The 11,937-nt window shown below is 38.2% G+C and overlaps 3 protein-coding genes across 4 annotated transcripts; 1 reads left to right on the top strand and 2 right to left on the bottom strand.

Annotated features, from left to right (window-relative positions):
* Window positions 1-1,466, bottom strand: LOC130998418 (uncharacterized). Its single transcript, XM_057923833.1, has 3 exons — window positions 1,448-1,466; window positions 655-1,004; window positions 1-573 (listed from the first exon to the last, which is right to left on the bottom strand). The coding sequence occupies exons 1-3, from the start codon at window positions 1,464-1,466 to the stop codon at window positions 1-3; spliced, it is 942 nt and encodes a 313-aa protein (XP_057779816.1).
* Window positions 1,467-2,684: 1,218 nt separating this feature from the next.
* LOC130996585 (dnaJ protein ERDJ2-like) lies at window positions 2,685-9,069 on the top strand. Of its 2 annotated transcripts, none has more exons than XM_057921879.1 (11): window positions 2,685-3,265; window positions 3,641-3,856; window positions 4,000-4,095; window positions 4,331-4,451; window positions 4,565-4,671; window positions 4,765-4,982; window positions 5,266-5,443; window positions 5,528-5,647; window positions 6,991-7,077; window positions 7,717-7,827; window positions 8,144-9,069. In XM_057921879.1, the coding sequence occupies exons 2-11, from the start codon at window positions 3,671-3,673 to the stop codon at window positions 8,975-8,977; spliced, it is 2,058 nt and encodes a 685-aa protein (XP_057777862.1). In that variant the 5' UTR covers window positions 2,685-3,265; window positions 3,641-3,670; the 3' UTR covers window positions 8,978-9,069. The 2 variants fall into 2 exon arrangements, with proteins under 2 accessions (XP_057777862.1, XP_057777863.1); XM_057921880.1 differs by having other exon boundaries at window positions 2,942-3,265; window positions 3,649-3,856.
* A 295-nt stretch (window positions 9,070-9,364) lies between these two features.
* LOC130996586 (tyrosine-protein phosphatase RLPH2-like) lies at window positions 9,365-11,321 on the bottom strand. The gene is made up of 4 exons (XM_057921881.1): window positions 10,684-11,321; window positions 10,171-10,238; window positions 9,912-10,091; window positions 9,365-9,841 (listed from the first exon to the last, which is right to left on the bottom strand). Exons 1-4 carry the CDS (start codon window positions 11,309-11,311, stop codon window positions 9,662-9,664), a joined length of 1,056 nt encoding a protein of 351 aa, XP_057777864.1. The 5' UTR covers window positions 11,312-11,321; the 3' UTR covers window positions 9,365-9,661.
* Window positions 11,322-11,937: the final 616 nt, after the last annotated feature.

An 11,937-nucleotide genomic window follows, 5' to 3' on the forward strand; every position in this document is an offset into this window, starting at 1 on the left:
TTACTTATTATACTTCTCTTGGAGCAAATGAGTAACGTAGTCAGGTTTCTCATCATCAAGAAGTGATGTGAATATGTCCAGGCGCTCAACCTCCTTAGCGAGCAAATCACAAACTTCAAACTTTTCCTTCTTGGACAACCCCGGGATAGCACTCAGCTGGGTAAACACCTCCTTCCTTGCAATCGAGACATCGTGGTCATGGCCACTTTGTGAAGCTATTGTTTCCAGCCACTTCTCCGTGCCACGACCTATTTGAACCAGTGCTTCGCAGACGGCACTGAATCCGTCATCCCTCTTTCGCTTCTTGTTTATCACACATGAGACGACTTCGGGCTGCTTAGTCTGACTAGCGGATTCTTCATCATCCATATTCTCAAATATATGGTCCATTCTAACATGGTATTCACCATTGCCGTGGGTCTGACTTAAGTCAATGTTGCAATACATGTCGTGGGCGGCGTTCATCATGTCTTCAGCTGTTTCACCATTAGCTCGGTCCTTACCGAAAATTTCCTTCCAGTCATCATAATAAGGCCAGCTTTTGTTGCGCATCAAACACGCGTTATTATCTTTCTGTTACACGCAAACAAATTGTAATCCTTTATCGCAAAAACTTCAAAATGAAATACATTGTAATATTTTCATTCAAATAACCTGGACGATCGCTTCCCACTGCTCATTGTTGCAATCTATCATGTGAGTAGCGTTGAAGCCGACACCAGTATTTTTAAGCATCTCCTGGAGTGAGTAGTAATCCTTCTTCCAGACAGTAGTCTTGGAATTGATATGCGGCATTCCCTTCAAGTCCGTAGTTGGAAATGCCTTCCTCATAGCTTCCTCAAGCTTGTTCAGATATCCCGCACGAAATCCGTTGTCGGATTTCCAACCATTAACTACCAAGTCTTTCAGTGCTCCCAAAAGTACCTCTTCCTCCCGCGTTGACCAGCTACGACGAGTTTTATCGGTCTTATTTTTACGCCCACAACGCACAAACTCGTTACTACCTGTGGGATTTAAACACAACAAACAAACCATCGGGTTATTAAGTGCTGCTGATATAGAGTTCCGAAGGGAATGCAGCACAGCTTGAGTAGGAAAATTTTCACAAGCAGAACGACAATGATAAAATTTTGGGGCTTATTTCAATGGTTCACCAACTTTATAACACACAATATGAATGTAACGTAATCAAGTAATTATCAACTGAATTCATTTCGGCAGACGAGGGATTTTCCTCAACCAGCAATATAAACTACATCTTATCACAAAACGTAAACAACAACAAATTTCTCAAATCGCCTAAAATGCAAACAACATCGAAAACAAAGAATGTGAGTTACTCATTTTTAGTCCAATAGAGCATATAAGCACATGATCGAGATGCAGTAAAATCGACGAAAACCTACACATTCGAACACAAAATCATATGCTAGCCTAGTAAACAAACCTTGAGTCGTAGAACTCATGTTGACGTTGGCGAAGAGTTTCTCGCGATCAATTGCAACCTTCTGAATCTAGCAAAGATGAGAATTTCTCCACTCCCGAGTTTCGCGCGTAGTTTGCTGATGAAAAAACCGCGAATCCATTTCTATTCTTATTTTCTCAACCCAAATGGTGAGGGTACGCTTGGAATTGCAAAATATAAGTGAGGGTAAATTTGTACTTTGTTGTGTAATCTATCTATGCAAATTATGTACCAAACAAGAAATGTCATTGTTAAAATTTGGCTGTACAGAAAATCAAACGCATATAATTATATATAATCTCCTTTAATCTAGGAAATGTATCTTAATCTAATGTAACCAGACACATCTATACACACAAACCAAACGTCCCCTAAATGATAAATGAGTAAGGGTCAAGTAGGAAATGCGAGAAAAGAAAGGAAGGATTTAAAAGGTGAAATTTTGTTTATCCTTCATTTTCCCATGATAAAAAATTTACAACCAAAGAGAACGCACCCTAATTGGTTAAGGGTTTAGACCACAAGTAAACTTTGGGCACAAGGCGAAGGGAATTTCAGCCTCCGAAGAGTACAACTGGTGTTGGAGTCTTGATTTTTGGCTTTGTCCCTATAAAAGGTCGAATTGGGTCTTTCAAAATGCTAATGCTTTCTGGGCATAACCCTTTCAAGTGAGAGGCCAATGTAGGGATGACTTATGGGCAAAATAGCAAATCCATTAACTGATAATTTTTGGGTTTATACACTGAAAGGAAAAATTGGGTTCAAGGCTTTAATGTCCGTGACGTGTGACAATAGGGGCATTATTGCGTTTTACCTATAATCAATTGATGTATGCATGTAGTGAATATGGTTGCACCAATGAACGCATTTAATAAGTCAAGTACAAGTCAGGTTTCTTTTGTCTTTTGACCAAATCGTTTTTTTGCTTCTGTTTAGTTTTTTTTTTTTTTTTTAATTGTTTTGCAAACAAAAGTAGTCATAACAAGTAGCAGAAATCAACATTTTTTGTAGTGACACCATGACGAAAGAAGTTACAATCAGTTCTCGAATTCGACCCTGAACTTGTCGCTAACTAATGTAGTTGTGGGCACATGATAAATTTATTTGAAGGAAGCTAAATGACGGCTTCGTCAGAATTGAGGACCGCCTAGGCCCATAAGATGCAAATGAGTTTGATTTTCAGAGTGATGTAGTCGGTGTGCCTCGTTGTCTTGGGGGGATTGACAATTTTAACAACTTCGTCATCTCCGCTGAATTGTGCTTCGTTCAAATTGATACTCTCACGTCTTTGAGAATTGAACGCATTTGTTGCCGAAAAATCAAGAGACAAATAATTTGGGGTCACTGAAAATTATCCTATTTGATCGGCGTACCAATTATGGAAATCATGTTCGAGCCCCTCGATCGAGCTCCGCTGGGATGCTCTTAGATGATCCTCTGAGAAAAAGGAAAAGAAAAATAAAAAGAAAGAATGTTTAGTTTAGTTAAACGAACAGCACACACAATCGCCATTGAGGCCCATTATCGAACGGGCCGAAATGTGCATCTGAATTGAAAGATGGGCCACCACGTGCTTGCTTCGAGTCCAAACCTCTTCTCAAACGATGAAACTTTACATTAACGCGTACGGCAAATCCAGGAAACACAGCATCTCCACATCAGTTTCATCATCTTCCACAACGCATCAAAAAATCTAGGGCTGATTCTACAGCGCCACTTCTGCTTCCACAGCTTCGGATTGTATTCCCGGCAGCTCAGCTCGCCTGCGTTCGGGTAGAATTCCTGCAGTTTTCCGGCCAGGTATTTACTATATCAGTCGATTATCTCGAGTTTGTCCTCGAGATTTAGCTGTTGTATTTGATCTGCTAATTTCGTATCCAATTATGTGTTAATTTATACTTTCTCGATCTGTTGGTTTGATTTTGCTGAACACTTCATGCATCCGTATTTGAAAAAATTCTCCATCTCGAAGTTTGTGATTTGCAAAAATGATGTTGGTTAATGAATTTACTAGCTGTTGTATGAATAATGTTTGGAAAACTAGGAAATAGATATCATCAAATTTAAGAATTTCAGGTTTTTTGGTTATGCATATGCCTCGCCATTTGAATTCTTTGTTATTTGATATTGGTTTATGGCAAACAAAAGTTAAGTGAAATTTTTATTGGATTGAAGGATTGCAGTGCGAGAAGCTAGAAGTTAAGTATGGCTGCGGCTGAAGAGAACAGTGCGCTGTTCCCCATTTTTGTGTTGACGATGATTGCACTGCCTCTAGTGCCTTATACTTTTGTCAACTTATACCTCACATTCAGAAAAAAGAGCCAGAATATTAATTGCCGTTGTTCAGCTTGCTTCCGCTCCGGGAAGTATCGAAAATCCATATTTAGACGCGTAAGTATCTAACCTGACTGCGCACCTCCTCCCAATACTGAAGTTGACATTCATGGTGTTAGCTGATCCTGTGTTTCCTCTTCTGTATATTTTGTGGTTTTATGTGATATCCTTAAATTCGTCTGATTACTGTCACATTTCAGATTTCAAACTTTTCGACTTACAGCAACCTTACGGTTTTGTTACTCTGGGTGGTGGTGGTTCTTTTGAGTTTCTACATCAAACATATTAACACTGAGGTACTTTCTGGTTCTTCCTGTTCTGCTCCCAGTGAAGTAGTGATTATTAATGACATATTTGGACTGGAAGGTCTGTTAGGGACAATGAGCATATTGCTCGAATTTGCATCAAGAAGGGGTTCACACATGTATTGAAAAATAATCCAGCTCGTGAACTACATTTTGTGTTTTTCTTTTGAATGTTCTTTGACTGTATAACATATCTATTTCAGACTAATGGATCTTAATTTTACAGATCCAAATATTTGAGCCATTCAGCATACTGGGATTAGAACCTGGAGTGTCAGAACCAGAAATAAAGAAGGCCTATAGGAAACTTTCCATTTTATACCATCCTGATAAAAATCCAGACCCAGGTTGAAGGTGTTTAATGACTGCATTTTACGATTATAGTTTAATCTATAACCGAGACGGAAACTGACAGTGTTCTTGTTCCAGTTGCTTACTGAATTCAAACCTTCCTGTGCAGAGGCTCACAAGTACTTTATCGATTATATATCCAAGGCTTATCAGGCTCTAACTGATCCTATATCACGGGAGAACTTTGAGAAGTACGGGCATCCTGATGGCAGGCAGGTAATTGTATATAAGGAGAACTTTTATTTGGCGTCATCACTTTTCTGATAGTTTTACATGAGAAATCAGTTCTGTGGTTTTTCCCCTCGGTAGGGCCTTCAAATGGGAATCGCTCTTCCCCAGTTCCTTTTGAACATTGATGGAGCATCTGGTGGAATTTTGCTACTTGGAATCGTAGGAGTTTGTATTATTCTGCCCCTGACAATAGCCGTCATATACTTGTCAAGGTCATCAAAATATACGGGGAATTATGTCATGCATCACACAATGTATGCTTATTACCATTATATGAAGCCTTCATTAGCTCCAAGGTACAGAAACATTTGCTGCACTCAGTATTCTACCTTTGACACTACATGCTTGAATTGTTGTCATGTCATAGTTTCTTATAACTTGGTTATATCTGTTAGACACATGTGACATGACTTTAAAATTGTACCATTTTTGGATTATGATTTTTGAATTGATTTTTGCTATTTGAAAATCATGCTCTAGCATGTAATACAATGTAGAAGAATTGCAAATTTTGCTATTTATATTTTTGTAATGATTTGGTTTCAAATTAGCGTGCATCTGATCTTTTCGATTGTACAGCAAGGTGATGGAAGTTTTCATTAGGGCTGCTGAATACATGGAGATTCCAGTTCGTCGAAATGATGAAGAATCACTTCAGAAATTATTTGTGTTGGTCAGGAGTGAGCTAAATCTGGACCTTAGAAATATCCGACAAGAACAAGCTAAATTTTGGAAACAGCATCCTGCTTTAGTAAAGGTAATGAATTATCTGTTGAGTTTGAGATGTTAAGTGCATTGATATATGTTTCCCGTCTAAAAGTGTATGTTTTAATGTTCACAGTCTGAGTTATTGATTCAAGCACACCTGACCCGTGAAACCGCAGCATTATCTCCATATTTGCAGCGAGATTTTAAGAAAATGCTTGCCCTTGCACCTCGTCTTCTTGAAGAACTAATTAAGGTATTAGCAGTATATCATATTTAGCTTTGGTTTAGCCACCCCCCTCCTCTCTTACTTGTATGTGTATTTGATGAGAGGGGTATATTATAAATGATTTGTGATTTTTACATGATACGTTTTTAGGACAACTATCCAGATGACTTCCTGACAGATGATCACAATTTTGTTCAGTTTGCTACTTAAGTTAAGTAACACCTGCGGTTGCAAATAGAGGCAGATTTCCACTGATTTTTTAATTAGTATTATAAATTTATAATATTAACATAGCACTGCTTGAAGCAGTTTCTTGATACAAATCTTTGTTCCTGTATTTTGTTCCACTTGCTTCTCAACTTGCTTGGTTATTCTGAGGCAATTTTGTAAGCATATTATATGCCTTTCTATGGGTATAGATGATTATATATAACACAATTTTGTTCAGTTTGCTACTTAGTTTAAGTAACACATGCGGTTGCAAATAGAGGCAGATTTCCACTGATTTTTTAGTTACTACTCCCTCTGACCTCTGTCCATTACAAATGTCCCATTACTTTTGGGCATGGAGATTAAGAAATGTGTAATTAGTAGATAAAGTGAGTTGGTGAAGATTATTTAAGCATTATTTTAAAAGTATAGAGGGTGTTTGGCTGAGCTTATAAGCTCCTTCAAAATGTTTGGCAAAATAAGGTCCTAAAGAGCGCTTATAAGTTGTAAAAATAAGCTCTAAAAGCTAATAAGCTCTCCAAAAAATAAGTTCATCCACCCCAACTTATTTTCTCATTATCTTATAAGCAACACTCATTTTACAAAAATAATTCAACTATAATTTTTTATTTTCATCATATATCATTCTAATTTCATTTTTCTTCAATTTTCTCTCTCTAATAAAGATTTTCTTTGACTAACTAAAAATTCTTTCTCTAGCTTATAAGTTCAATTACCCAAACACTTTGACAACTTATAAGCTCTTAAAAAACTACATCTTATAAGCTCTTGAAACATCTTATAAGCTCCAAGAGTTAAAGCTCTTTAAAATAAGCTTAGCCAAAACACCCTCATAGAGAGAGAGTAGGGTGGCTGGACCCATTAGTTAATGAATTTAAGTCCCTTAATTATTTACCAAAAAAGGAATGGGACATTCCATTACGGGAACTGGGACATTTGTAATGGGACGGAGGGAGTATTATAATATTAACATATCATTGCTTGAAGCAGTTTCTCGATACAAATCTTTTGTTCCTGTATGTTGTTCCACTGTGCTTCTCAACTTGCTTGGTTATTCTGATTTCTTAGGCGATTTGTACGCATATTGTATGCTTTTCTATGGGTATAGATGATTATATATAAATTATCTTCCTATGCAGATGGCAATCATACCACGTACCCAACAGGGACATGGATGGCTGAGACCTGCAATTGGAGTGGTTGAGCTATCCCAGAGTATGATCCAGGTACATCCAGAGTCCCGAAGTAGTGTAAAGTGAACTTACTACTCTGCTTATGTGCTATTATAAACAATTGTTACCTTTTTTTTCCTTTCCTTTTTTCTTTTGGACTTGATTTCTATATCATAATTGATTTTTGTCTGTTTCTTCTTTGACCATCAATCAATTTGGATTCATATATTTCCTGTTATTTGCATCCTATTAGCTCATGCCAATTAGAGATATATCCTCTTCTATTAAACAAGAAATATGTTATCTTTAGACTGATTATTTTGCCGTTGCCTCTCATTTTGAGAATAAATCAATTTTAGATTGTCCTTGGAGAGGTTGGATCAAGTTGCCACTCTGTTAGATCAGAAAGAAACTGGAATTTGTTCCATTGGACTCATTATTCTTGTATCATGAATATGAAATTCTACAATTTCATAAACAAGGGGATGCTTTGACTGGAAACTTCTTTTGATAAACAACCTAACCCTGTAAATTAGAAGTCCTAAGAGACAGCAAGTTAATTAACTCTGCTGCAACCTTCTGGAGAAACATTAAGGAGCTGCCTTTTATCCCTTCAGCAATTATTTCTTACTCCCTTGAAAGATTTATGACTTCACTGAAACTAAAGTGAAAGTGCTCCTGTTCTGTATGCAGGCTGTCCCCCTCAGTTCAAGAAAAGCAACTGGGGGTTCAAGTGAAGGTTATGGTCCATTTCTCCAGCTGCCACATTTTACTGAATCAGTGGTAAAAAAGATTGCCAGAAAGGTTGTTCTCTCTCTCTCTCCCTCCGCCTTACCCCTATCTGCTTTTGTGTGTAAATATATGTGTGGCCCCATTGCAAATTACTCAAGTTTGCATTTTGGTATCACAACTACATGCTTGAAATTGCTGTGGCCTTGGTTCTATGGCCATACCTATTTGTGAAAACTACTGCAGCTTCATTATTTTCTGGCAAAGTTTTCCTGTTATTTAACCAAATCTCTCAGTGCCATCATAAAACATTTTTTGTTGGCAATGTTAGAAAATCTTTCATTGTGTAGTCTGTTACGGTGTTGACTTCCGAGTCCTTGTCTCTGTTTAGAAAGTTCGCTCATTCCAAGATCTTCGTGAAATGAAACAACAAGAGCGTGCAGAGCTGTTGACTCAGGTTGCTGGCTTTTCTGATGCTGAAGCCCAAGATGTGGAGATCGTCCTTGAGATGATGCCTTCCATTTCAATTGATTTAACATGTGAGACGGAAGGTGAGGAGGGAATACAAGAGGGTGACATTGTGACCATGCAAGCTTGGATCACACTTCGGCGATGGAATGACTCGATCCGTGCCTTTCCGCATGCTCCTTACTTTCCTTATGAAAAAGAGGAGAATTTTTGGCTACTGCTTGCAGACGCCTCCTCAAATGATGTCTGGATGTCGCAAAAGGTTAATTTCATGGATGAGGCTACTGCAATAATTGCTGCATCTAAAGCAATTCAAGAGTTGAAGGAGGGGTCTGGTGCTAGTGCTAAGGAAATTAACATAGCTGTGAAAGAAGCAATTGATAGAGTGAAATCGGGGTCGAGGTTGGTGATGGGCAAGTTCCAGGCCCCTTCCGAGGGAAACTACAACCTGACCTCCTACTGCTTGTGTGATGCATGGATTGGTTGCGATGCAAAGTCCAATGTTAAGCTCAAGGTATTGAAACGAACTCGTGCTGGCACGAGGAACGTTGTTTCTACCGATGAAGTGCCATCGTTAGAGGATGGAGCTGATGATGAAGACGAGGAAGGCGACGATGAATATGATGATGATTATGAGAGCGAGTACAGCGAAGATGATGAGGATGTCAGGGGTCAAGATACTAAAGGAGCTGTGGCAAATGGCTCGGTACATGATGAGCCAAATGATTCGAGTTCTGATGATGGTTCAGAGAGATGAAAATTGAGCTTTTTCCTACTGTCGATTTTCCTTTTATTACTCGACTGTCACATTACAAATGACTTAGATAACAAAGTTATTTATTCCATTTACCAGTGTTGGTATTCGGTTTTCACCATTTTAGGAGGGAAAATATAACTAGATCTAGACTTCTAGTACTTGAGAGATAATAGAATTCGTGTCAAGTGCCATATAGACTAGTTGCTCTTAACGTCATCTACCACATAGCACCATTTGTTACAAATTACTATAATTTGTTTCTGAGGAGGAGCCATGGTATTATTTTTATTTTTTATATTTTTGAGATCGTTATTCAACTGGAACCTTCAGAATTTCTAGGGCTGGTATGAACCAGAATAAATAAAGAAGAAAAATATAAAGGTGGTATTTCACTGTTCGCAAGTCTGATTCTTTTATTGATAGCTCGATTTCCTGGTAGGAGATGTGAACATATCCACACTAATATTATTAGCAGCAATGCATACCATCGAAATTATGAATTCTCGCAGATGGTGTATAAATGAGTCTATAACAAGCTCTTCAAAACAAAATACTATATAACTTGCAAGATATTTTTGAGCTTATAAAGCAAACCTCAAACCCCTGAATCACATCCAAGAAACTGGTTCTCGACCCCAGTCAATTGACAAAAATAGTATCAGATTCTCAATCAGCTTCGAGAGCTCATCGAGAATCAGAGACTATATCGCCAGTGTCGAGCACGAGGGTCTTCGATGGGAACACAATAGCAGCCACTGGGTTACTCTCAATGCCACCTCCCTGATCAATTATTAACCTCAACTCTTCAATATGGACCTTTCCATGGTGACCACTCACCAAAATAGTTGGAGTTCCCCTCAATTCCTACAAGATAAAGAAATATATCAAATATCACAGTTTTGTTCAAACAGAAGTTGAGAATTAAGAAAATCACCTCTGGGATGTCCCAGACGTCCTTTCTTCCACTAAGAGGTTCGACTTTAGGGATCCTCGTATCCTTGGCTCTCAGATAATTTAGCTGCTCTTTGACCCCTTTACCTTTCTCCAAACCAGCATGTACAGCTATCAGTTTACAGTTCTGCACTCCTTTTTCTGTCTCTATACTTACATTATCCTTGCAGATTCAATAGGCCAAGTTAGTCGTTAGGTTTGATTCTCTTTGTGCAGAGCAGAGCATCTCTAGGCTTACTTACCTCTTCATGAACCCAAACCAAATCTGCAAGAAATTTCTTGTGCTCGTCTGGAACTGCCTTCCTCAACTCTGTGGTACAAGTAACGCATCATAACATGAAACTAGGACATCCTAAACTGAAATTTCTATGATATTCAAGAGTATCTTCCAAGTCAATCCATCTAAACCAGACAGGATCACTTGGATTCCATCAAGAAACTCAAAATGGGTCAGCTCCAACAGATATAAAAAAAGTAGACTACCCTACAATGGAAGCTGCGTAATATTTTTTACCTTCATGAACTACTCTCCAATTTCAACAAGAGAAAAAAGAATTAATCAAAAAACAGAAAGAAAATCATAATCCAATTGATTTATTAACAAACAAAAATCAAATAGTGTTTCGTCAAGGCTTACGTGAAGAGATGACTTCCAACACAAAGTCAGTATTCAGAATCTTGTTTACAAAAGCTAAAAGCATAATAAAAAGAAGCAACACATAAGTATATATACTTATTAAAGATGAAAGTGATACCTGCAGATCCATGCGGAACCCCATAGGATTGGAAAGTAGGGGCGGCATCGTAAATGGAGCCCTGATAATCAGTGTTCTTGGCGCGATTAAAGCCAATCATCCTGCCTGCCCACCTTCTTCCCTGCAAATGCATATTCTCGTAGCCTTCACCCTTGTACCACCTCTCTCTCTCCTCATTCATGGCGTACTCCTCCCACGTCGCAGAGAAATCGGAGCCGTCGACGGGGCTAGGGAGAAGCCCCAGGAAAGCAGCGAATGCGAGGTCATGGTTGCCGCAGAGGAAGACATGACGTTGATTAGGGTAGTTTGAGGGGAGTGAAATCAAGAAATCGATGACTTCCTTAGTATTAGGGCCTCTGTCGCAGTAATCGCCCAGGAATATAATTAGGGCAGATTGGAAATCAGAGGGGGGTAGTGCTTTTTCGAGGTTAGACCACAAGTTTTGCAGTTTTCTTATGTAACCGTGGATGTCGCCTACGCAGCAAACCATTCTCGCTTTACTTGTAGCCATTGATGAGATGAAGAAGTGGCCTTCAAGTTTCAACACACAATTACCACTTTCAAAAAAATGGAGGCTCTTAGAGCATCCACGTGAATCACTTACTAACTCATCCAAAGAGGGGATCATTTATAAGTCAGTAACCAGCATTTGGGGAAATTCATTCAACTAACTCATATTCCCTCCGTCCCATGAAGCATGCCACACTTCTTTTCGGTACGGAAATTAAGAAATTTGTATTTTGTGTGTTAAGTATGGTAGGTGAAAAAGTGAAAATGTGAATAAAGGGTAAATTTTTTGCCATTTTTAGAAACGTGTCATGCTTCGTGGGACAGACCAAAAAAGAAACTGTGTCATGCTTCGTGGGACGGAGGGAGTATTCATTAGTTTTAATTTAGAAACAATATATTCTGATTGTCATTTTGAAAATGAAAATACAATATTTAGCCACTAATTGAAAAAATACAAAATCTAGTCATTTTTTTATTTTTTATGATTGTTTTGCCCTTAACTAGGGCAGACTAGATTCGGATTTGTGCACGAGTTAGGCATACATGGCATTATACTCAGTGCTGCATGAATGGTACTTATGGTCATATTAGTGTCATTAGTGTCATACGAATGGTACTTATGACGATATTAGTACCATTAGTGTCATATATCTGTGTGCTAATATTATTTAGATAGATACAGTTATATGACCATTTAGGGTTTATATTATCATTTAGGGTTTAGATTTCTCATTTAGAGTTTAG

Source organism: Salvia miltiorrhiza, chromosome 8 (genome assembly GCF_028751815.1).
Source record: "Salvia miltiorrhiza cultivar Shanhuang (shh) chromosome 8, IMPLAD_Smil_shh, whole genome shotgun sequence".
Taxonomy (NCBI): domain Eukaryota; kingdom Viridiplantae; phylum Streptophyta; class Magnoliopsida; order Lamiales; family Lamiaceae; genus Salvia; species Salvia miltiorrhiza.